This window comes from Sus scrofa, chromosome 13 (assembly GCF_054392235.1).
Source record: "Sus scrofa isolate SSC_HxYL_T2T_F1_AM1 chromosome 13, Sscrofa_HxYL_maternal_Yorkshire_Landrace_v2.0, whole genome shotgun sequence".
NCBI lineage: Eukaryota > Metazoa > Chordata > Mammalia > Artiodactyla > Suidae > Sus > Sus scrofa.
Window position 1 is genome coordinate 161,364,784 of NC_139395.1, and position 25,358 is coordinate 161,390,141.

General features: G+C 49.3%; 2 protein-coding genes and 1 long non-coding RNA gene across 31 annotated transcripts in view; 1 reads left to right on the forward strand and 2 right to left on the reverse strand.

Annotated features, from left to right (window-relative positions):
* Nucleotides 1–4,660, forward strand: part of CFAP44 (cilia and flagella associated protein 44) — a 139,999-nt gene extending 135,339 nt beyond the window's left edge. For all 5 annotated transcript variants that reach the window (XR_014824806.1, XM_021070360.2, XM_021070362.2 and 2 more), the window contains 3 exons: nt 1,669–1,829; nt 2,912–3,046; nt 4,096–4,660. Coding sequence is in view for 4 of the 5 variants with exons in the window: in XM_021070360.2 (XP_020926019.2) it covers nt 1,669–1,829; nt 2,912–3,046; nt 4,096–4,269 (470 nt within the window). In the remaining variant the exon portion in view is untranslated. The remainder of the gene's footprint in view (nt 1–1,668; nt 1,830–2,911; nt 3,047–4,095) is intronic.
* Nucleotides 4,661–7,226: 2,566 nt separating this feature from the next.
* Nucleotides 7,227–9,219, reverse strand: LOC146397735 (uncharacterized). Its single transcript, XR_014824838.1, has 3 exons — nt 9,083–9,219; nt 8,609–8,978; nt 7,227–7,512 (listed from the first exon to the last, which is right to left on the reverse strand). It is a non-coding gene; the product is annotated as an uncharacterized LOC146397735 (long non-coding RNA).
* Nucleotides 9,220–9,408: 189 nt separating this feature from the next.
* Nucleotides 9,409–25,358, reverse strand: part of BOC (BOC cell adhesion associated, oncogene regulated) — a 75,088-nt gene continuing 59,138 nt past the window's right edge. For 6 of the 25 annotated variants that reach the window (XM_021070376.2, XM_021070373.2, XM_084991188.1 and 3 more), the window contains 14 exons: nt 23,685–23,978; nt 23,048–23,320; nt 21,785–22,092; nt 17,855–18,014; nt 17,343–17,453; nt 16,774–16,980; nt 16,253–16,434; nt 15,691–15,796; nt 15,338–15,460; nt 12,844–13,065; nt 11,885–12,120; nt 11,624–11,700; nt 10,983–11,176; nt 9,409–10,149 (listed from right to left, as the gene is read on the reverse strand). In XM_021070376.2, the coding sequence (XP_020926035.1) occupies nt 9,962–10,149; nt 10,983–11,176; nt 11,624–11,700; nt 11,885–12,120; nt 12,844–13,065; nt 15,338–15,460; nt 15,691–15,796; nt 16,253–16,434; nt 16,774–16,980; nt 17,343–17,453; nt 17,855–18,014; nt 21,785–22,092; nt 23,048–23,320; nt 23,685–23,978 (2,681 nt within the window). In that variant the 3' untranslated portion in view covers nt 9,409–9,961. Of the gene's footprint in view, nt 10,150–10,982; nt 11,177–11,623; nt 11,704–11,884; nt 12,121–12,843; nt 13,066–15,337; nt 15,461–15,690; nt 15,797–16,252; nt 16,435–16,773; nt 16,981–17,342; nt 17,454–17,854; nt 20,608–21,784; nt 22,093–22,629; nt 23,321–23,684; nt 23,979–25,358 lie in introns of all 25 variants that reach the window. The other 19 variants (XM_021070375.2, XM_021070371.2, XM_084991180.1 and 16 more) reach the window with 4 other exon arrangements.

Sequence of the window (25,358 nt, forward strand, 5' to 3'; positions counted from 1 at the left end):
GTCAAGTTTCTTACTGAGGGAGGCTAAGCAGGCAGCTGTAGGCTGGCCATACATGTGCACATAATCCAGTCGTCATTTCATTTGCCTCACTGATTATCATGGCCACCGCATTACACATATCCATGAGGGTACCACCCACATAGAATAGAAATGAATAGCCCTCCCTAGATTGTGCAAGACGACAGCCATGCCAGTTATACCATTATCATTCAGCCGTAACCGTTATACCTGAATACAAAGTTCTGCACTGTTACAGAATTGCATCATCTTGTTATACCTGAGGGCCTTCAGACTTCACTAAGGGGGCTCTGGGGACAGAGAAAATCTTGTTACAAGATGACATGTTCTTGGAGAGCTCAGACTTCACAAATGGAAATTAATCCAAAAGGTCCAGTGTTCACCAGTAAAATATATCTCATGTTAAATGGAGATAACTGTTAAGAATTAAAAATTAAAAAGGGACTGGGAAAGAGTGGTGCAGTCTGCAAGGGGCCTGGGAAGAACTCCCTAGAAACGTGAGGAACCTGCTGAGACGTGGTTCTCCCTGGTTAGAGGACGAGGACCTTGGTTACACCTTCAGAAATGAATGTTTTGCAAATGGGTTTTTCACCAGGCTCACAACTCATTTTCAGAAAACAGGCTGTGTGGAGAGAGCCAAGTGGCTATTTGGGGAAGAGAATGCCAGACGGTGGAATTCCAGAAAATTCCAGACCAGAGTGCTGGAGTGAGCCTGGAATGTTTGAGAAGAAAAAGGTGTCTGGAGTAAATGAGGAGAGATAATTGGGGCAGGCAGGGAGGGCCAGGTAGGACCTTGTGAACCCCTGCAAGGATTTTAATATTTTTGCTTGGAATAAGATGGAAACTTCTGTCACGTGCTTATTCTATTCCTAACACTTGATGTCATAAAGATCAATAATTAAGTTAAAAAAAAACACCCTGAAGAGTTCATAATCCAGTTGGGGTAATGAATAGTCTGAGGAGGAGGAGATCAGAGTGTGTGAGTCATTTGGGAAATATGAGTCCGCTTTACACAGGATTTTGAAGGAGATGAAAAGACAATATAGCAGTGTGCGTTCTAAGAGAGGCAAGTAGTAGGCGAGAGGTCACAGAGGAAAACTCAGCTGGTAACAGAAAATCTTTCACCATCTTTTTGCAAAAGCTATTCCTTTATGTTCCTCTGTGGCATATGGAAGGTCCCAGGCTAGGCGTCAAATTGGAGCTGGAGCTGCAGCTGCAAGTGTGTACCACAGCAACACCAGATCCTAACCCACTGAGTGAGGCCAGGGATCAAACCCTCATCTTCACAATGGGAACTCCTGGTATTGGTATTCTTTTTTTTTTTTTTTTTTTTGGCTTTTGTCTTTTAAGGGCCACACCCATGGCATATGGAGGTTCCTAGGCTAGGGGTCCAATCAGAGCCTAAACCACCAGCCTACCCCACAGCCACAGCAAGACGGGATCTGAGCTGTGTCTGTGACCTACCCCATAGCTCACAGTAATGCTGGATCCCCAACCCACTGAGCAAGGCCAGGGATCAAACCCACATCCTCATGGATGCTAGTCAGGTTCACTAACTGTTGAGCCACAACGGGAACTCCGATATTGGTACTTTTCATTTAACCACAGTGGGAGCTGTTGTCCAACCTAACAGTGACTGTCTTCTTTCAGAAATGGAAGAAACAGTCAGTCAACTCATGATCAGCAAGTTTGGCCGTGTGATAAACCTGGAAGCCCTTCAGACACTTTCTGTGAATACAACACTTGAAGAACTGAAGATCAGAAAACTGCGAAAGGAGCTGTCGAACGCCAAGGAAATGAAGATGTGGGAGGTAAGGATGAAAGGGCAGGTGACCTACTTTGCTTCTGTCTGGGTGGAGGCAAGAATGCCTGGTGAGCTGTAGGCAGCTCCCTAGAAGCATCTGTATAGCTGGAGATGCGTCCATGAGCCTCCTTTGTTCCCTCATGATTGTAAGCCTGTCTCAGCTTCCTTACTGTTCGCTTAGTAGGAGGGACTGGTCTGTCTTGGGATAAAAGCACTGGCAGAGGGGTCTGGGACCCAGGATTCATGTAAATATGATGGCAAAATAGCATGAAGCGTGACACAGGGATTTCCACATTCATGTATGAACACTCCCAAGGTGTTAGAAATGAACCACTATACTGTGAGGATCCCAGAGTATAGCTCTGTATTATTCCATATAGCTTTTGCATGCTGTTTCCACCACAAATTAGAAAACATCTCTAAGTAATAAAGTTTCTAACAGGTTATATACTCTTTAGCTAGTAGGATCTTAGACTGTTAAACGGCCCCAAATCATTATGGCTACTTCAGTTTTCTGTCTTAGCAGTAGATAGGGAAGAAGAAGTTCCTAGTGCTAAATCGTCTCAAGATCTTTTCTAAGATTTGCCACTTTACTGTAAAGGAACAAATTACTTCAGTGTTCATATCAGTGGGCCTGGTCCCTGTCTGGGGAGTGCTGGAGATAATTCATCGGAGCAATAAGAAAACAAAGGAAAGCCACTGGCAGATGTGTGGCCATTCAGGCTGGTCATGTAGAGGGTCCTGGGCCAAGACTGGGGAAAGAGTCATATAGGACAGTGTCCTGCTTTAGGATGATGCTCCCTTGTAGGTAATGAATAACAGCACTCAGTTGTACACTAATTTCCTTCCTCCACAATGGAGGGATATCTATGTCTATCTTATTTTTACCTACTGTCATCCTACTTACATTCTTCTTCTCCCTAATCGAACCAGACCCAATGCAGTTGCTTCTGATTTTATTATTGGCTTATTATGTTTTCCTATGTGCCTGTCACTCCATTTGCCTGATGGTTTTGATCAAATCTGGACATTCATTTTTATTTCCTCTCTCATTCACTTAACCTGTTTTGCATCTTCCTGCTCTGGTAGGAAAAGATTGCTCAAGTGCGATGGGAATTGATGATGAAGACCAAAGAACACACCAAAAAGCTTCATCAGATGAATGATTTATGTATGGAAAAGAAGCAACTCGACTCCCAGTTGAATATGCTACAGAACCAGCAGGTACGCGTTCCTTTTCTTCAGACCCTTCGTCAGAACCAGGACATTCTATAAAGGTAGTCTTTCATGACAATATCAAACAAACCTTGATCTTGGTCTATTTCTAGCCCACCTGGGTCTCCAAGGACACTGAGTTGATACTGGCTACATTACAGTGAGCCTGGAGGACTAGCTTTACTATATGTTTCTTGGGCACTATGAGCAGTTCATTAACCTCTGTTTCCATATCTTTAAAATTGGAATAACCATACCTTGCTCTGAGTTGTGAGGGTTACGTGAGGTCACATATGTAAAGCACCTGGCACAGCACAGACACTAGGTGTCCTGTCCCTTCCTTTAATGTGCATTCATATTTATTGAGCATCTACTCATGTAACAAGCTCTAGGGCAGGTGCTGGGTCAAGTGGTGAGACCCAGGCATACTGGCCTCTGTCTCTAAAGCACAGGATCTGGCAAGAAGGACATATCAAACAAGCATTTAAGGTGAACCACAGGAGATGGCTACTTTTTAGGTTAAAAAAAAAAAATGGTCAAATATCCCTAATTTCAAATGGTTCAGTCTAAGAACTGCAATGATGTGTGATGTATGATTTGATAGAACATAGAGCAGGGATCCTAACCCAATCCGTGTGGTGCAGGAGGCCTCCCTAAAAGGAACATCCGAAGTGTGGCAGGAATCGGCTGGGCAGGGGAAGAAATCAGATGAGGAAATAAGGATGCCTTTTTTAGAAAACAAGATATGGGCTGTTTAGGTAAAGGAGGTATCTTGCCTTTGGTAATTCCAGTGAATTTTAGCCCTGCAGCTGCTGAATGACTGAGGGCTAGCTTAATGAGTTTCCTCTAAAGGGGATTTGCATTTTAAGGGCTATTGGCTCACAGTGACACATTTCCAATGGTAGGATTTTAGTGGAGAAACTGAAGGCTTCTGAAGATAAGGAGAAAGGACTGTTTAAATTGACTGTAAGGCAGGCGCACCTAGCAGACAAATGAAGACAGGGAAGTTCCCATCTTCCAAATGATGCTTAAAGCAGGGAGGTGTTTTCTTTCAACAGGGCAATGCCTTCCAGGGCCCTCGGAAAGCAGATACTGTGGCAAGAGAGAAGGTCACTGAATTGATCCAAGTCCAGGCCCAAAGGATTTTGGCCTTAAAGGAAGAGATTGCTCTTTTGCGTAAGAAAGGTGGCCTTATTCTCCCACCCATCCATCCTCCACAAGAGAATGAATGAAGTCCATGGGTCTTTAAATTTACTTTTTTCTTCTCAAATCCATCCAAGATTTCTGACAACACAATTCAACAGAAGTTCTGTTTCCTTATTGCCTACAACAATCCTACTCTTTTAAAGGGAACTTATCTAAAAGTCTAAAAGCAGATCCAGTTCATGTAGTTTTAATAATTCCCCCCCCCCCAACTGGTTATCTTAGAACTGACTTCACCAACCAGCATCTACTTATTGTTGAATTGAACCCTTTTAGATGTGTTTGGAACCAAATGGATTGAGTATGAGGTCTTGGGAGGCTGTATCTCAAATCACCAGGAAGCATCTGTAATATATCCTGTTTAGGAAATGTGGTTTTTGGTCATTTGAATTTTTAGCCTGGCAATGTCAGGTCCCTCTGCATTATGTCTCTTGATTCTTGCCCACATGCAACAAAGATTTGGAGGTGCAGGCAGTCTGTTCCCAGGATCTGGCTGACGGTTGTCCCAGCTAGGAAGTACAGCTGCAGTGCCCAGACGGAGCCGGTGATCTTGCAGTGCAAGGACGGAGGCAGGTGGTCTCTTTGGGCAGGATTGTTCCATTCAGGATGGGAGCTGCTCTGGGTCAAAGGGAATTTCTTTTGTCAGCAACAGCACCTTAGTTTGAAAGTTACAGCATGATAGGGCACTCTAATGGGCCGTTCCCTGTCTGTCTCCCTGAGTGAAACACTCCCACTGGTTGCCTCAGAGCTAGCAGTCTTGATTGCAATCAAGACTCAAGTTCATAGCAATGTACAGTAAATTTTATTCACACCCTCAGAGAGAGCCGGCCGTTCTGGGGTAGGGGACTGGGTCTGGCTGCAGCTGGGTCCTTCCTTATATACCCATACAGCAGACATGTTTGAGGACTCCAATTCTCCCTCCCCAGGCCCACTAATTTTTCTTGCCCAGCCCCCCTGCACCGTGTGTAAGGGCTGAGTGTTGTTTGATCTCTGTATGGGGGCACGTTTTGATCCTCCAGTTGGTTTCAGGCAGGATGCCTTATCTGCCTGGGGAATAGGCTATAGGGAGGTGCTCCAATGAGCAATGCCTCTGGTATCTGCACGTGTCCTCATTATTTGATCACCGGCCTCCTGTTTTCGGTAACGAGAAATGGCCTGTTTTGAATTACCTGGGTCCAAGTCCCTATCCTATCCTACCTAAAAGCAGGAAAATCTATCATTCAGCAAACCATGAGGAAACTTCCTTTTCTTGATCATTGGATCCTTGGAAAATGAGCTTTGAGATAGTCAGGGATTCTCTGAAAAAATGCAAGAGAAAAAAAATTACCAACCCAAATCTGAGAAAAAGAAATGTAATTTAGAATTTTAACATTAACTTCACAAAGCAGTTATTTGAGGGCTCAGGATTCAGGGACAGGTAGACAGAGCAGAGCAGTTTTGCTTTAGATTAGCAGGAAGCCAAAAAAGAATCAGCTTCCTGGATCACCTCTGGGTGAAGCAGAGAAGTGAGTCTGCGAAATGATTAAGAAGGAGGCTTTTCTCTGTAGATGTTTGCAACACTACCTGCATTCTAAGTATTTCCTATGGTTTCTCATGTCCTGTGCCATTTTCTCTCAGGTTCTACTTGAGTCACTTGCTGGTCTTGATATGAATCAGGGAGTCATGAAATAGATTCCATCCCTCTGGGAGATCATCTCTAACAATCATTTTTGATTGGACAGAACATTTTGAACTAATTTGAGAGTGTCCTTTCAGGTTTGGGGTAAGTGGTCACTGGGATTCATTAAGTGGTCACAGGCAATGCGACTCCTAACCTGGGAAACTTCCATATGCCAAGGGTGAGGCCCTAAAATCCACTGCAAGTTGGATTCCTTTTAGTAATAGAACATAGCATTAAATTCCATGCTCTGTGGGTCCATTTTAAGGAGCTACTTACTCCCTTGAGGCTGTCCCAGAAAATGAGTTGGTTACTGAAAGAGAAAGAAGGCAGTGTCACACCAGTGTGGAAAGTGCCTCAGCAAAGTCAAGTCTTCTCAGCCTGCTCATCTGCCCCCCAGATTATAGGCAGGACTTGGATTCTTTGTATGTTGGGATGTATGTTAGGGTGGCCGCTTGGTCTATTGTGTTTCTAAGGTCCTTTCCTACTCCTCTTTAAGAGCTTCTAGTAGCTTCTCACTGGAGATCTCTGATGTAGCAACCTCTCTACTGGAAAGCACTCATCTTCTCTGCCCTAGGCCCCAACCTATGTGTACTCTTCAAGAATTTTTTTTTTTTTAAACATGCAAGTCATATCTCTGTTTTACTTATTTATTCCTGCATAAAAAATTACCTCCAAACATAGCTTAAAACGAGAAGTACTAAATATCCCGTTTTCTGAAGGTCAGATCAGAAACTGTGGGCTGGGGCTGCGGCCATCTGAAGCTCGGTTGGGGCTGGAGGGGCTACTTCCAGACTCACTTGACTGACTGGCAACCGTCTAGATAGAGCAGGGCCTCAAGGAGACACTATTCTCTTGGTTTTGGTGAGACCTAGGGGAATTTATGTTATTTTCCTGGGCCTCATGTTGTTATCAGATAAATGAGGGATTTGGATAAGCTCTGAGGCCTCTACCCATTCTGAAGTCCTGTGATTCTCATTGCAGCAAGAATGAACTTAGAATCTATGGAAGAGCTAGGTCTTCCATAGATTCGGTGTGTGTATCAACTTAACTGTAAAAGCAGTCAGGAGTGGGGTTCCTGTTGTGGCTCAGTGGAAACGAATCTGACTAGCATCCATGAGGATGCAGGTTCAATCCCTGGCCTTGGTCAGTGGGTTAAGGATCCTGGCCTCACTGTGGCTGTGGTGTAGGTTGATGGCTACAGTTCTGATTAGACCCAGAGCCTGTGAACCTCCATATGCAGAGGGTGTGGCCCTAGAAGGACAACAACAACAAACCAATCAGAAGTATTGCTTTTTTCCCAAATTGAACTAGATGAAACCACTCAAGTTTACAATATTAAGATCTTTATGCAGCATGTTTGGGATCTGACAATATAGTTCATTTTTATTTTGTATTAGACAAGATATATAGACAGCTTTAGTTTCATTTCTACTTGATTCCAGCCTTAGTCTTGAACCTACAATTAAATATAGCATCTGCATCTTTGGGAGGTTTAGCTTCAAACAGGAGGAGTACCAGGGGGTGCAGCCTCAGCTGAGGGTAGGTAGAAAGTCCTGGTCTCCAATCAAGCTGTTCTCTGCCTCCTGCTGTGCCCTTAAAAAGGCAGCGTCACCTATGAGAAAGCCCCAGAGCAGTCTAAATTGAGTTCCTTGTGGATTAGGTGTTAATCTCCCTTGGCTATTTTGAACCCACATCCATACTGCCATCAAATCTCAACACTGAAAGAAAAACTGTCGAGTCCAAAGCCTCCGTCAGAATGTCAAAGGAAAAGGAGTTACTCAGTTCTGCTGAGTCGGCTTTACTCTTCCTTCTGATTAATTTATACAGCTGTTGCTGACGGAGTCAGGCTTTTGAAGGGCATTATAATAATTAACCTGAGTCTAAAGAATACAAAATGCTGTTTCATTTTCTAGGCTAAAATTTAAAGGCCTGATGCCCTAAGCTGTTCCCCGTTTCCTGCAATTGGCTAAGGTAAATATGCACAAGTGTCTCACTTAACATGCCTTAGACGTGCTGTGTCTTTCCCAGAACTTTTTTTGAGCACTAAAAGCATTCAGTGTTGTTATGTAAAACCGATTTCTGCACAGCACTGGAACCATTATCACTCCCATAAAGTTCACCAAAGTTTTCTGAACCACTGGGATCATCAAGGATCAAAAAAGCAGGACATTTTTAAAAAGTCATGGGCTAGAAGTTGTGTTACATTCCAGATCTGAGAGTCCTGTTCCCCTCCTGGAAGTGACCTTTAGGCCCTCGATGCTGGATTGTGTCTGAAGTCGCAATCTCTTATTCTTCTCTTCCCTGCTCTACTTCTCTTTTCCTATCATTTCCATATTCCTTACAACCCTTCATTTCATTTCTTAAAATATTTTTAAAATACTGCTTTTCTGAAAACCATGTTCCAATTTAGCTGTTGGATGGGAAAAGGACGCAGGAATGTCTTCTGACCAGCAGAGGGTGTACTTGTCCTTGGCCATCAGAGTCACTCTAGGTGCTTTCCTAGGACTTGGTTTATCAAATTCATGAGTGGAGTGTAAATCTAGTAAGTAGCTAGCTAGGGTCAGTCTGCCCTTGATGACTCTTAAGTCCCTCAAGTGGTATTTCATCTGCAACTCAACTTTACCAAAATCTAGAAAATACATTTCCCTACTGAAAACAGTTAAAAGTGTGTTAGGGGCATTCCTGTAGTGGCTCAGAAGTTAACAAACCTGACTGGTATCCATGAGGAAGCAGGTTCAACCCCTGGCCTCGATCAGTGGGTTAAGGATCCAGCGTTGCTGTGAGCTGTGGTGTAGGTCGCAGACACAGCTTGGATCCTGTGTTGCTGTGGCTCTGGCATAGGCTGGTGGCTACAGCTCTGATTCGATCCCTGGGAGCCACCATATGCCACAGGTGTGGCCCTAAAAAGACCAAAAAAAAAAAAAAAAAAAAAAAGTGTGTTAGGAGTTTCAGTGCAAGCTTCAGCCTCCTTCTAGTTCCACGTTCAAGTGCAATGCTTGATCCTGTGGTTGGATGGCAGTGAGTCAACGTTGATTTTATCCAACCAGTGAGTCAACTCCTCTGGCCATGTTGGTGTGTCTTTGGAAAGAAGGGAAGTGAATTTTATCAGGCACCATATGTTCATGTGTAATATGGCACTTAAACTAGTATTTTAGAGAAAATATTTAGTCTTCAACACATACCTGTATAGAAAAGGTACGTTTCATTCCCTGGGTCTGAACAAAGCGTGACCTCAAGTCCAGTTAGAGAATGGTGAGGTACTTCTCGCCTGCTGTACACTGACTCCCTCTTGGACTAAACAGCCATCAACACATCTGCCTTAATAAAAACACAACTGACATTCAATATTTAAAAGACAAAAATTAGAAACATCTGCTACCTTTTTCCAGCTCTCCCCTCCAGGGCTCTGCAAACGTCCCACAGAGCCCAAGTGGGTGTTTCTTCAAATACTCAGACTGAACCCTAACGTGGAAGGAGAATGCTGACTCATACATGACTAAGCTGAAGGTTACAGGGAAGACTAAACATTTATTTAGACGTTACAGTGTTTATTTTTACAGAGATATGTTGCCACAGATTATTGATTCTGGAAGCTTTGTTAATGCTTATGGTCCTATACACATCTTAGTCTATTCTCATGGGCATCTTCTGAAAACGTTTCCTGTAGCACCAGATCCAGCCACTGTCACACGGGCATCTCCAATCTCTGAGTCCGTGGCCCTGGCTTTTCCCCTTAGGGTCCCTCTGGACAGCGTGCCTAGGAGCCTTCCTTCCTTCTGCAGCCTCCCAGGCAGGGGCAGGCGTTCTCAGGGAAGGGCTGCCTCCTCAGTCCTGTTGCTCGGTCCTGGTTGATTCCTGTTATGTCGCGGCTTCTTTGTTTCCCCTCTCAGACCCTTGGTGGGTAGGCTTCCCTATGTCTCTTCGGCATTATAAAAACACACATATACATTTATTTACAAGTGCATAAATATATAAATATGGCTATTATAGAAAAATAAATACCAATTTCCATTTTTTTTTTAAACAACAATATATAGTCTTTCTGGGATATCAGCTTCTGCCTAAATTGTAGGAGGTGGTGTTTCAAAAGACACGTGCACTGGTGGGCTGGGGCAGAGCTGTGTCCCTAGTTCCTGGCCTCTGTAGGCCCCCGGGGGGTGCTGGGGACACCAGGCTCCTCTACCCGCTTGGCAGGAGTCAGGACTGTCCACCTCTTCGACCGGTGCAAGGCCCAGGCAGCACGGGGGCCCTGGGGGGAGAGCAGAGTGGGCAACGTCAGAATCCAGACTGATTGGGAACCAGCACTCCCTAGTGCTGGGTCAGTCTCTACCCAGGACCAGAGCCAGTTATCCTGGAAGGAGGGACAGAGACCTACAACCACATCAAGGATGATGATGCTCCCTCCAAGATCTCGCACAGACATGGCATGGCCCTGGCTCTAGAAGGTGCTTGTCCTAGAATTTCATCATCCAGAGACAGCTAGGATTGGCATGGGACCTGGCCTCCATACTATGGAGGCAAAGAAACCTCAGCTAATTCTCTGAACCAGTCTGTGCCCAACCAGATATCCAACGACTTCTAGGAGCTTGGCACAAAGACAGAGAGTGGGCTGGGAGCACCATGCATTGAGTGCCCTGCACAGAGTTCTGATGATGTGAGAACCTGGCTTCATGATGGAGGCAACCTCATTCCTTAATTAAGAGACAAGATCCAACAAAGCAGGCTGTTTTCAAATGATTAGAGAACGCCTCTTAGTGTGATGAGAGGCAGCAGGAATTCATGAAAGACCTTGAAATGCCGAGACCAAAAGGGCTTCTTTCTCTGAAATGAAGACGTGCCCTTTCTGCCTTTGAGGACACAGTTTGCCATGCTGGAGTGGGGCCCACCTGACAGCGCCTCCCCCCCCCCGGCCCCAGATTTGCTGGGCTTTCAGCAGGGAAGGAGGCAGCCCCATCTCAGATATATAAGCTGTGGATGGCTCCTTACCACCAGGCCTGGCCTCCATGTCCCTCCTGGGTCTCAGATGCCTCCCTCACATCACCCCAGCCTGTAATGTTTCCCCGTCGTGCCCTTGGCACTGACCTGGGTGGAACAGAGGGTCCCACACGGCTTCCAGCCCAGGACTCCGAGGTCCATTATTCATGCCCCGCTGGCCTGTGGCTGCAGACTGCTCCTGGAGGTGGTGGCAGTCCTGTGAGGGCTGGGGCAGCTGGTGGGTCGAGTCGTCAGGCAGTGTGTATAAGAAAGAGCCTTCCTCCGGGTTAGACTTGGGAGCCCTGCATGCACAAGACCGGGTGGAGGGGTGAGGTGGAGCAGAGGAGGTCTGTATCCCCGCTGCCCTGGCTGCTTCCCTATCTGGGAGAGGCAGAGCTGGGCAGAGCTCAGACAGGGCAGCAACTGCCCCCCTTTGCACATCAAGAGGTGCCACAGCATCACTTCCACAGGTAACTCTAATCTGTCTTCATGTGATTCTGGAGATGTCCAGTGGGCAAAGCCAGCCCTGTGTGCGCTGCTCTGGCCTGACCAGCAAGGGAAAAACAGGCATTGGACTTGCAAACACAACAACTCCGCCTCAGGCTGAGAGTCCAGTGGGGCAGGCTGTCCGCTGAGGGGAGCCCTGCAGGAAGCAGTGACTGCCACTGGGTGTGAGGAGCTGGTGAGAGAGTGAGCCCCGGGGGCTCAGGAGTGCAAGGCAGGGGTGAGGTGGGGTGGGGCCTGGGTACCTGGGAATCTGGTGACGGTGGGGGTCATATCCACTGCCAAGGACGGTCTGCCTCAGCACGTTGCTGGTGTCATCCTGCTGCTTGAGAGAGTAATGAGAAGGTCACGTCAGAGAGACCAAGTAACTTTCCCATTCATTGTTCCCCAGGCCGGGCAGCCCAGGATTAGAGGCTGGGAGGGAGGGAGCCCCAGGAAGCAGCCAAACCGTAACCCCTGCCACGGTGGCCTGTACCCACGTGCCCACACCCTCAGAATTCCCTTACCTGCTGGAGCTCCCCTGGGCAGTGCTGCTGAGGCTTCATGCCGGGGTAGCCCACGGTGGCTGCAGGGCAGGCCCTGTTCACGTGTAGCCCATTGGCACAAGCCCGTCCACTGGTGCCACTGAGGTAGGGGTGCCCACTGGCTCGGTGGCCTGGGAGCCCTCCCAGTGGGACCATAGTATACTGGCAGGAGGGGGACAGAAGGGCACTTCGAGGAAAACCCAGGTCTGTTGTATGTTCTGGAAGGACAGAAGGACAGAGGTATGCTTAGGCCAAGGAGGGCTGAAGCAGCTTGAAAAAGTCCCATGTGAATTTCAGAAAACTCCTGAAGACTTAAGGTCAAGTGAGGTAAGCAGGGAGTTGACACTGCCCCAGAGGTGAGAATATTCTCTCTCAGAAAATTCTTCCTAACATCTAGCTGTTTTTTTTGTTTTTTTTTTTTTTTTTTTTTTGCTGTGGGGAGCAGGGTTAGGAGATAATACAGGGCCAGGGTTTGGAGAAGGAAGTGGTAAGTGAACAGAAGGATCAATATTTAAATGAGGCAAGTTAACCAGATGTGTTGACATCTGAAACAGAAATTAGTGAATAAATTCTATTAACCCGGAATAAGGGAAAGCTCAAGGCAGCCACAGACCTGAAGAGATGGGAAGAGGCAGGGTCAACTGAAAGTATGAAGCATGAGCCTGTGGTCAGAGCAGGAGCTTCACACAGACAGAAGTTGGAGCCAGGTGAGTACTGAGCTCCAGGGATGCAGAAAGGACAGACCACCTCCATCCTCTGCACCTGCCAAGGTCTGTGAGCTGAAGGAAGGCCCCATCCGAGAGTGTTGTCTGACCCTCCCCAAGCGCCCCCGGGTGGGGGCCGCTGGGAACGTGAGCTCCCGTGACTGTGCGCCCTGCGCCGGGCGGAGGCCCCTCCCCCCCTTCCCTCCCTCGTGGTGCTGAGGAGGGTCACTCACTCACTTTGCTTAGACCAGGCCCTCCACAAGCAGAAGGGGATGAAGGCAACGATGATGAGGACGATGGAGCCCAGGACAACACCAACGATCAGGTAGGGCAGATCACTGGAGCGAGCCACGATGGCTCCCGGGCCCACTGGCCGCTCTATGGTTTCGGGGGGTGGTGGCTGAGGCGGGGCCAGAGTTGGGGGTGGGAGTCGACCAGGCTGACCGGAAGACTTCCGAGCTGTAATTGAGACAAAACTCACTTCAGCATCAATTTCTTTGTCATTTCTTGCCCCCCAAAATAGGGAAACAATACCCTGGGGTTCCATGGGTGTGAGTAATGGGGTCCAACTTACAAGACAGGGACTTTATTAGATGAATGTGATATCCAAGCTCAGCATGAAATGGACATTTAATGTGAAACTGAGTACTGCTGAAGAGACTTGAATTTTACATTGCAAAATGCAGCCTAAGATACTTATGGGCCAAGGGTTAGGGTCAGATTGGGCCTTTGGGGGCAGAAGTGGTGTAGGGGTTTTCCAAAGGAATAGCCAGTGAGCTTTTGGAAGAAAATTATTACAAAATGCTTGAAGCCAGAGTTCCCATTGTGGTGTAGCGGAAACGATGCCAACTACTATCCATGAGAATGTGGGTTTGATCCCTGGCCTCAATCAATGGGTTAAGGATCTGGTGTTGCCGTGAGCTGTGGTGTTGGTGGAAGATGTGGCTCAGATCCTGCACTGCTATGGCTGTAGGGTAGGCCCGCAGCTGTAGCTCGGATTCGACCCCTGGCCTGGGAACTTCCACATGCCTCAGGTGTGGCCCTAAGAAAAAAAAAAAGAAAAAAAGGAAAAAAAAAGCATGAAACCAGAAAAACACAGAAATGGAAGAACTTCCCTGTGAATTTGCTATTCCTGGGCACATCGAGGGGTGTGAGGAGCTTGGGGGGCAGAGCTGGGAGGTGGTGTTGGGTCTCGCTGGTACCGACAGTGCTCAGGAAACCCAATCCTTAGGTTTACTAGATGGCAAACTCATCCGGCGTTTGCCATCATCAGGAAGTATCCAACAGCAACTCCTTTTCACAGCTGCCTCCCCCTTGACTTTCGGCCTTCTGGGTTTCCCACACCCTCTTAGACTGCTGTTCCCTACTTTTTTCTTGCCCTTTTTTTCTGTCCTCACCTCAGACTCTGGGACGTCCTCCTGGTCCATCTCGGTTTACGTGCTCTCTATTCTGTCCCTGTGAGTTCAGCCTACATCCCAATGACCACCAAATACCCACTCTCCAGGCAGGACACCTGCTTCCCTGGGGGGACATCTGCATTTCAATGTCTCAGAAGAACGAGATCCAGTTCCTCTCTTGTAGAAGCTGCTTCTCTTCGGGCCTTCCCTCTTTCCACAAAGGCAAAACCACCTCAAGGTTTACTCTGAACTCCTTTCACTCTCTCCCCAGCTCAGTGCACTGTCGGTCCTCCCTTTGCTTACTCAGAAAGGAGACTCCAACCCACCCCTTCTCCTTATATTTACTTCAGGGCCCTGTCCTCTCCCCTCGGCTTATTCCTGTGCAGTCACCACTGACCCTTCCTGATAAACCTGGCAATGGCCTTTTTCCACCTCACACCCAAGGTCCTAATGGCCCCCAGCCCCTCCCTCTCCTCCTCACAGCGCCACACCCTCCAACCCTGCGGAGCTGCTTGCAGGCTTGTCCTGTCCCTGCTCCCACCCAAGCCACTCCCTCCATCCACAGCTGAAGGTTCAGTCCCTCCAGAAGACCTGTGTGAGTCTCTGTTCCTTGCCCCGGGCACTCTGTGTGTCACCTGATACAGGACTCCTGACTGTGTGCACATCTGACCCTGACCTCACTGGGCATGACAGAAGTGCACACAGCAGGGGCAGCGTGGCCAGTGATAGGAAAAGGGGTTGTCTGCATCCTGTTCCTTTGGGATCTTCTCCTGATTATGTTCTTTGCAATACACCCTTCAAAATGGAAATGATATCTATCCACTTGACCAGTGTGCTAATACTAACTAACAAGTTGTTATATGAATATGTTTGTGTTTGGGGGCAGGGAAAGAGCCTGGGCTTGTAGTTAGATGAACCTGGCCCAAAGCGTGCTCTGTCACTAACTGGCTGGGGGACGCTGGTCAAGGTGTTTCATTTCCCATTGCTCTCAGTTTCTTCCTTTCTCATGGGGTAACCAATGCAAGTACCAAATGTTATCACAGGAGTAAAGTCTTCATAGAAAGCTCCTGGCTTAACAAGGGGGTCTAGTCCATGAGTTCATATGTGAGTTAATTCCCAAGTTCCTAGAAGCTGTTATGATGGCAACCCATTTGAACTTGATATATGAGGCCCAGGCCAAGGAACAGAAGGGTTAAAAATCACAAGGTTTGAGGATCCTTGGAAAATAAGGAGTCATCCTGAGGAAGAGACACCCAGCACAGCACATGGAGCAGCCACTCTGCCCTGGTCTGCTGGGACTAGCAGGAGGACAGCAGCGAACCCAAGAGAATCACCTTTGGTTTCACAGATCATCACATTGCTGAACTCGCTCTCCCCTCCTTCGTTGAAGCACTGCATCTTGATGTCGTAGGAGGTCTCTGGCTGCAAGTGGCTGATGGAGTGCCAGTACCTATCCCCTGGGAAGGAGAGCAAGAGAGTCATATGAGGTGATCATGCATGCGGTTTGCTTGGCCCCTGGCTGCAGTCACACTCAGGCAGCACTGGAAGCAATGTTCTAGGTGCCCATCCAGTTCCGGTTGTCCCATCACCATGAACTTGACACTCCCAAGTATGTCATGAAAGAGACAATGACGTGAGGCACACCTGGACAACAGAGGAAACCATCACACACACACGTGTTTCTCACCTTCCACCATATCCTTCTTGTAGTCACTGTCATTGTCACTGTCTGTGGGCCGGTAATAGATATAAAAGCCATGGATTGGGGTGTTGTTGTTACTTGCTGGGATATACTATAGGGAATAAAAGAAGAAACAAGTTGACAACAGAGCAGAGAAGTCCTCATGGGAGCAGAACCACTTGGTGGAGGGAAATTTTATCCCAGCCTAGAGTTAAAAATTCACTGGGGACCCTGACAGACATTTCTGATGATCTCCCCGAGGATCTCTGGACAATGCTCTAGAGATCACTCGTTATTTTATTTAGCCTAGGAGTTCCTGACTTTTTAAGACAAGAAACAAATGGCTATTTCTTCAAAGACTTAAGTCCCCTCCTGGGAATCGTGAGGGTGGGTATGTATCTCTGGCTCGACTCTCAGGTACACAGGTGGATGAACACTTAAGGGGACGGAGCTCAGGATGAGGCAGGGGAGAAAGGTGATTCCTTCCTGCCAGAGCTGCGGTGGCCAGCTCCCGCCCAAGGCGGCGTTCAGCCCGTCTTCCCACTGCGGTCTGTGCCAGGCCACTCACCATCCACTTGAGCATGATGGTGGTCTCATTGACAGCATCGGTGAAGGTGATGTAAGGGCCGGCCACGGGCCTCTCGTACACGCGGCCGCTGTAGCCTGACACCACGTATGGCCGGGAGGGGGCGCTGGGCTCACTTTCCCCCAGCATGTTCAGAGCCCGGACTCGGAACTTGTAGGAGGTGCCTGGGGAGAGATACTCACTGAACTGGGGCCGGGAGACACCATCGGCCTCTCCATAGGTCTGTGCAGGTTCAGGATGTGGAGAGCTCTTCTGGGCGGCCCTTCCCCACCAGCATGCCCCAAAGGACTCCAGAACTCCCTCTCATCAGAAGGGAGCCACATGGGAGGAGCATGGGGAGTGGGGGGGTTGTGGGACTGAGGTAACATGACCAAGAGGGTCCATAGGAGCCTGGTGGCGGGTAGAGGATGAGCAGAGAGAGGAACCCCCCCAAAGCCCCCTTTCTCCTCCAGGTGGGCAGGGGGCAGCCGGAGGACTAGGGAGGACAGTGACCAGGGCCCTACCTTTCTCCAGGCCTGTGATCTCCACTGAGAGCCGGGAGGGAGGGATGGAGCTGGTGGCCAGGATCCAGTCCCCCACTTTCTTTAGCTTCTTATACTCCACACGGAAGGACTGGATTGGGAAGCCACCATTCCCCCGGGGAATCCAGGTCACGTACACCGAAGTCTCAGAGGCCATGGAGATAGTGGGCCTGTCTGGAGCTTCTGGGGCTGCAGGAGAGGGCACACGGGGGAGGAAGGAAGCAGGGGGAAGGGGGTGTGATGAGAAGATGGTTGTAACCAGACTAGACAAGGCCTGTCCAGATGGGGGCCAGCTCCACCCCGCAGCCCTCCACCTGCTGGGGCTGTGTCAGATTTTCCCAGGGGCCCCTGGGTCACTCTGTCCTGGAAAGAGCCCCTGCAAAGCTTCAATCAATATCTTTTCATTGTGATTAACTGGGGAGAGGCCAGGAAAATGTCACAAGGACTCCTGGACCCCATTCACCCTGCAGTGGTAAGCTTTCTGAGGCTGCAGGGCCGGGTCCAGTTCTGACTGCACGTCACCCCTCCCCATGGGGCTGCTGAGGGCTTACGGGACAGGCGGCCATGGTCGGGCTGGCTGCTGCTCTGGGGGCTGGCTCCAGGGTCATCCCTCTGGATCTGCTGCTCCTTGCTGGCTATGATTTCAGGTTTGGGCCGCCGTCCTGGGTAGAAATAGTTGAGATCAGCATGGGGAGTGTGCATTAGGTCTCTTTTCCACAGAGTCCTTTCTGCCTGAAGCTCTGCCAGGGACTCGAGAAGGCGATGCAAATAATCTAGGACATTGGAAGTGTGTCTGATTTTCAGCTCTGCCTGGTGGTCATGGCATTGCACCCGGGCTGAGTGTGAAAGGCACAAAGAGATGCCAGAGGGGCCACCTGGTGACTCTGCTAATGGGAGGTGGGACCTCAGCCTAGGCACGCAGACCACAGGGAGGCAGGAACTGAAAGGAAGATAAAGTCCATGGTGAAGAGCTGGGGCAAGGTGAGTAGGGCTTTGCATCTGGCCTGGTAGGACAGCTCAGGTCCACGGAAACCCCAAGCTGGGGGCAACGCTGGGCACTCACCAGTTCGGAAGGTGACCATGGCTGTCTGGCCTTCGCCTGCACAGTTGTAAGCTGCCATCTCCACTTCGTACAAGCTCCCAGGATCGAGTCTGGTGAGAGTCAGGTGGTGCTGGCCGGCCGGAATGCCAGAGATAGTCCACTCGTCAGAGGAGTTTGTGACCTGCTGGAGAAAGTGGCTGGTATGAGGCACCCTGGCCTGGAGCTATAGGGGGCTGTGCTATGCAAGGAAAGCAGAACTGAGTCCAAGGGGGCAGGAGAAAAGGAGGGAGACTGGCCAGGTTGGGAGAGGGGTGGCCCTAGAGCCCGAAAACTGGTCCTGCTGGCTCGGGGACACCCATCCTCACAGGGACAATAAAGCCAGGTTCCCTAATCCCTCATCTAATGATCTCATCAAAGAAAACTCAGTGGGGAGGGTCAGATGGCCCAACTGATACTGGCGAGAGAGTTTCTCCAAAGACTCTGTCTTTCTGAAAAACTCTCTATTTAACTCTGTTTCTCCTTGACCTATTTAACCAAACACAGTATCTTCAGTTTATAATGAGATGATGATGAGAATGATAAAGGCAGCAGTACCAGTAGAAATGGCCACATTTGCTGAGTGCTTACTATGTGCTAGGCATGCCGCGAAGTACTTGCCAGCTCCATAAAGCCCTTCCAGGACAACAGCCCAAGAGATGGCTGTTAATACTGTTTCCACCTCACAAATGGGGAGACTAAGGCTTAGAGAGATGGGTGATTTGTCTAAAACCACCTCGCCAGTGAGTGCAAAAACCCTGACTTGACTCCGGAGAGCAAACTCATAGTCATAACCTACCGTAGAAAGCAAGCCCGGGAGCCAGAAAACGCCAGGCTCAAATCTGGGTTGTGTCTCTTACCACACACACAGGTTGCCAGCTGTGTAACCCTGCGCAAATTCCCAAATCTTTCTGATCCCTAAAGTTTTCATTTCTAAAATGAAGCCAAGAAAACCTCTCAGGTTATTCTGAAGATTAAATTGCTGATTTACGCAACGGCTCAAGCACTGAAGCTGGCACACAGTAGGCTCCCAACAAGTGCCTGTCCCTCCCCCTGCCCCACACCCTCCATCCTCTGCTCAGTGAGGATTTCAATCTTCCTTTTTCTGCTCTTGCCCTTAGGCCTTGCTTAGAACTTAAAAACTGTGGATGAACTGTAACTGCTACAGATTAATCCTTAATGGCTTCAAATTCCTCGCTCTTTAAAGAAAAAAGATAAGGAGGCTCCAGGCTCCTGGACAGGGCATGCTGAGAGGCTGCTTCACCTCCCCCACGTATCCCCACCCCTCAATCCCCCTACCCCCCAACTCCACTCAGGACACAGACTTAACTGCCAGCTGTGCACATCTCAGAGAGCCTGAGGTTGTGGTTTGCTGAAGGAATTAAACAGCTGGCAGGAAAAGCTTTTATCCCCCAGCAGAATATTCCAAAGTAGAACAAAACCTACTATTCAAGGGACAGGAATGGTCTGGGCTCATTCATGTCAGGCTTCCAGGATTTGTTCCAAGGGGAGACGTTTTTACAAACTGAGACTCCCCAGTGGTGCTGGAAACCCAAACACAGTAGCTCAGGGTCTGCAGATGCACCAGGAAATGAAAACTGGCTTCACGTATGTGAAAAAGTGAAAATGAATGATTCCCAGTCTCCAGTGAGAGAGGGGAGCAGAAAAAATGCAACACAAATGCTGATTTTTGCTTACAAAATCCTTTCTTGTGGGATGATCTTTTAAGACACGTCAGTTCCTTAAGAAAGGAACTGCTTTCAGGACATAATCTGCACCTTGGCCAGGTCCACCTAACAGCTCCACCGCCCCACAGGCCAGAGCCTAACAGAAGCCAGGCCCAGTGGGGGCACTGGCCCCTCACTTTTCCCTGTGCCCTTTCTCCCTTGGCCTCCCTGCACTGGCCTCTCTTCCACTGGGCTTAGAAATGAAAATAAGAAATGGAATGGTAATTAGTCACTGTCACACACACGGAGCTGGGGAAGGCGGCCTCAACCTGGCGTTTCTGGATCACCTCATGTGGCCTTTGCCAGCCTGCCTCCTGAGGAGATGGTTTCATGGCCACCTATTGGCCCGAAAAATATTATTCTTGCTCTCATGCTGGTTCTTGTCTCCCGGGGTCCATGAGCATTTGGCCTGCTCTGATCTCTGTCTACAACTCTGCAATGGAAGTGTCCAGTTACACGGGGAAATGAGGATGAGGGGGCAGCCCTGCCCCATAACCTGGGCTGAACAATGCTGCCTTTTGTTAAAACCTCATCATCCCCCCTCTTTGCCGGCTGCCTAGGAAGAGGCCAGCAGACTGAGGGTTAATGAGAAACTGCCCCCTCTCGACCCCCACCTAGGAGGCAGCTTTGCCACAGGGCCTCTGTGGGCTTGTCCTGACCAGAGATGCTCTAGGAGAGCACGGAAAGGGGAGAACAGCGGGGTCCAGAGCAGGGGCACAGCTTCAACACAGCCAGCACTTTCCACTGGACAGGGCTGGTTTTATTTGTTTTTGGAGGTGGGAAGAAACTTGATAAATACTTTTAGTTCCACATTCTTATATTACCAAGTGCACAGAGCACCTTTACAAGCAACAAATAAATGCATAATAAAGTCTAGCATTTATGATACATTATTACTTATGAAATAAGATTTTTTTTAAATCCATTTAAGAACAGTAATTTTTGGGAGTTCCCATTGTGGCACAGTGGAAATGAACCCAACTAGTCTCCATGAGGATGCAGGTTTGATCCCTGGCCTCTCTCAGTGAGTTGGAGATCCGGCATTGCCATGAGCTGTGGTGTAGGTTGCAGAAGCGGCTTGGATCTGGCGTTGCTGTGGCTGTGGCATAGGCTGGCAGCTGTAACTCCAATTCGACCCCTAGCTGGGAATTTCCATATGCTGCTAGTGTGGCCCCAAAAGCAAAAAAAGCAAAGAAAAAAAAATTTTCTCCTATCTAATGGCTTCAGGAAGAAAACAGCATGCTCCTGAAACAGACATGTTTTCCAGAATATTTTCTTTTTTTCAGCTGCATCCATGGCATGCAGAAGTTCCAGAGCCAGGGATCGAACCCATACCACAGCAGCAAACCCAGCCACAGCAGTGACAGTGCTTGATCCTTAACCCACTGAGCCACCAGGGAACTCCCAGGATATTTTCTTAAAGGGAATTTCGTGTTCTTCCCTCCTGAGGAGTAACAGCAGTGACAGCATAGCCTTAAATGAGGGTGGCAGCCTGAGGGCCCCATCCTGCCTTTGAGGGCACAGTATCCAAGAGGATGGGCTGGCCCAGCTCTGTCCCTGGATCCCCTCAGAGCCAGATTCCCTCCTGGACAGCTCCCAAAACATCCACCTGGACAGACTTCCTTCTGTCAAGAAGAAATAGCTGAGGTCTAAACAACATGATGTGCTTTGAGCTCAAATGCCTGCTTGGCAGACCTGAGCCATGAGGAATCCTGAGAACTAACTGAAGGGATATTTTGTAGCCCTCAGAGAAAACACTTGTCCACAAATATTGGTTTTTCTGGCTTTGGAGCTAGCCTGCCATGCCAGAGTTCCTGCAGGTATGTACCCAGCAAGCTTACTCAGGTTAAAAAAAAAAAGAAAACAACAACAACAAATGGCAAAGGGAAAGGGGAGGATGGGCAATGGTTAACAGGGAGCCTATGACATCTCCTGGGGGCCAGAATCTGGTACACGAGGCTCAGACATGTAGGCACACCCAGAGCTTTTTCCTGGGCCTCCTGGGATCCCAAATGCCCAACTCACAACCAGCTAGCTGGGAGGTAGTGGGAAAGTACGCCGGAGGGAAAAGGTCATGTCGGCAGTAGGGATTACTCTTCCAGGCTTCAGGAGCTCAAGGGGAGATGGCCAGCAGGCAGAGACCCCTGCCCAGCCTCACCAAGAGGTGGCGCAGGGCCAGGTACCATACCTTGCGGTGTTTCACCACATAGTAGAGGATCGGGGCCCGGCTGCCACCCTCATGCCGAGGCCGCCACACCAGCTCATAGGAATCAGTCTTGGAGGTGCGGGGCGAGCTGAGGATGACAGGCGCCTCGGCAGGAGTCCCCTGCCCCTGCTCTCCAGGACACTGTGGAGAAGCTGGCTGCACAGATGCTGGCGGCCTCAGGAGTCCTGGGTGGCCCTTCAGCATCTGCTCAGGGGTTCTGGCTCTGGAGGGTGGCGTGGGAGGTGTGGCAGTGTCCGGCCTGGCATCCGGCCATGGCTGCAGGGTGGTGCCTGGAGGACCAAGCAGGAACGAGAAGGTAAGGAAGAGCAGTTAGTCTTTTGGCATCTGCCATGCTGTTCCGTCCGAGGAGAAAACAGAGAAGTCAGAGGGAAGGGCTGTTGGGGCAGGAAGAGCCCTCAGCTCATCACCTGAGGTGACCATAGGCCCTCTTGAAATATAACCAGGCTCCATGGGAAGAGAGAGGGCTGTACCCCAGCCTGGGCAGGAGGGAAAGGCAGCCTGATGCCCCCTGCCCGGGCTTCATGCTGCCTGCTAGTTTTCCGGCATCCGACCAGGTGTGTCTTTTTTTTTCTTTTTTTCTTTTTTTTTGGTCTTATTTGGGGTCACATCTGTGGCATATGGAGATTCCCAGGCTAGGGGTCAAATCAGAGCTGTAGCCGCCAGCCTATGCCACACCCACAGCCACGCCAGATCCAAGCCGCATCTGCGATCTACACCACAACTCACAGCAATGCTGGATCCTGAACCCAAAGAACGAGGCCAGGGATGGAACCCGCATCCTCATGGATACTAGTCAGATTCATTACTGCTGAGCCACAGTGGAACTCCCACAAACCAGGTGTGTCTTGAGTGAATTATCTCAATTTGCTCCTTAGGTGCCGGAACCTGGGCCTTCTTTCTCATGTCTATGCAGAGTGGAGACGTGCCCCCTTCACTTGGGATCCAACCCTGGCACAATGTGGGCTTCTTCCTGCTCCCCGAGGCACAAATTAAAACTAATTTGAAAGGGGTTTTGTTTGTTTTCTTTTTTTAAATATAACAGTTAAATGAGTCATTTTCACTGCTGAAAATTTGCATTTCTGACTTCATAAATTCATGTAAATTGTAACTGACAACTAAAAGCCACTTTATTTCATACACTGGGGTTTTAAGTTGGATTTCATTTGGAAAAAAAACGTTCTGCAAATATTTTGCTGGAACTTCAGCCCTGTGGGCTGCACTCACCGGGCCGGGCAGTCCTCAGCTGGACCACGGCGTGGGCACTCCCAACTTCATTCTCGGCCATGCACTGGTAGACGCCTTCATCCTCGGGCCCCACGCTGACCACCCGCAGGGCCCGACGGGACAGCCGGAGGCGCTGGCTGGAGGTCAGGGGCACGGCATTCCTCAGCCACAGCACCGAGGGTGGGGGGTTCCCGCGCACCTCACAGGTCAGCTTGGCGCTCTGGCCCCATGGGATGACCAGCTGGGACAGCTCCATGGTGACCTCGGGGGGTTCTGCCAGGAAACCAGAACGGGGGTATGAAAGGTTGAGTCCTTCCGTCCAGGTCCCGACAGGCTGCGCAGGGGACCACGGTCAGGAAGGCTCCTTCCTGCCCTGTGGCTGCTGGGAGAGGAGAGGAAAGGTCCCACGTCACCTCCATCAGAGTCACGACAGGTAAGGGCATAAAGGGGGGTGCCAGGTCCTACACCCCAGGTCCCTGGGCTCCAAGGCCGCCCGCCCTCTCAGTTCTTCTCCATCACTCAGGGCACGTGATCTCTCACAAGGCACTCGACCCTGTCTGGGCCTCGGCTTATGAGCTTCTAGAAAGGCCTGCAGATGAGAAGGCCGAGGAGAAGAAGGTTTGCAGGAGACACTCACCAAACACCTGGACATTGTAAAGGATGACCGCAGCCCCAGGCTCCCCGACCCCGTTGTCAGCCATGCAGCGGTAGGTCCCCGAGTCTTCCTCACTGGTGGTGTCGATGAGGAGGTTGCTTAGCAGGAAGCGCGTCTTGTTGTAGCTGGCGACGCTGGACCCATCCTTGGCCCAGGTGACCCTCGGGGGTGGGATCCCACTGGCCACACACTCCAGAATGAGACTCTGGCCTTTGGTGACAACGATGGTCTGGGCCTCTGGGGGGTAGATGATGCGGGCAGCCTCGGCAGTGGAGCCTGGAGGGACAGTGAGCGGTAGGATGGCATGTGGGATCAGGACTGGGTGCAGAGGACCCCTCCGCCCTGCTTCTGATGGCCTAGCCCCAGGCGGCAGCCAGGAGAATGGAGGTTTGAATCTAACAGCCCTTCAGGGGCTTAGACCTATGTGAAATGGGACAAATTACCAGTTCCCTTGGGCCTTGACTTCCTTATTGGAAACAAAGTCCTTCTGCAGAGAGCTGTCTGGAGACAGCAGTGAAGCAGCATCAACATGACATATACAAGGTTAACTGAGTGTTTTGACAAAGAGAGAAAGATAAGGGGTAGACAGAGACTTCAAATGGTGCAGGTGGCTTTTCTCACTGCACTCAGTAAGCGCACTCTGAGACCAAGGAAGAGAGGGGAGACAGGATCCGTCGTGTCCTGCGAGCCCCACCCACGGGTCTCAGTTCCTGAGGATCTCCCAGGGAGACACTGTGTTCAGCAGGCAATGCGTGTCCTGCTGAGCTGAACCGGATGTATTGTTTAAAGATGAGCATTTCTCATGTCCAAAAGCGAATCAAACATTTCATCAGGTGCTCAGCTGAAGAAGCAGAGAGCTTTTTTCAAAGCTGGGGGAGAAACTGCATAAGCTGACGGAAAGGCATGCCATTCTCCCTACATGGGGCCTCCCTCAGGAACCCAAGGAGCATGTGTGATTTTGCCTTATGTGCCAACCAGGGGCCTATCCAGTGTTTAGAAGACTGAAGTTTACACAGCCTGGGAGGCTTTCTTGAAGAAAAAGAATACAAAATTACAGATACAAAGTCAGAAGGAGAAAGACAAATACCATACACTATCACTTATTTGTGGAATCTAAAAGATGGCACAAATGAACCTACTTACAGAACAGAAACAGATTCATAAACATAGAGAACAGACTTGTGGTTGCCAAGGGGGTGGGGGAGGAAGTGGGGTGGATGGGAAGTTTGGGGTTAATAGATGCAAACTATTACAATTAGAATGGATAAGCAATGAGATTTTACTGTACAGCCCAGGGAACTATAACCAGTCTCTTGGGATAGACCTTGATGGAAGATAATGTGCAAAAAAAAATGTATATGTATGACTGGGTCACTTTGCTGTACAGCAGAAATTGACACAACATTGTAAACTATAATAAAAAAATGTTAAAAAAAATTACAGATACAAAATTAGCTGAAGGCCCACTTAAGTTCTGTTTCATTAGCTTCAGGGTAGGTCAGCCTCTGCTGCCAACTCTAAGAACTGGTTCCACTAAGATGTCACTCCACTAAGCATGCAGGAGCCTAGAAAAGTGCCTGATACATAGGAGGTGCTCCCCCAAGGTAACTGTGGTTTTCACATAAATGGGGGGCCTCTGGGGACTTTCTCCAGAGG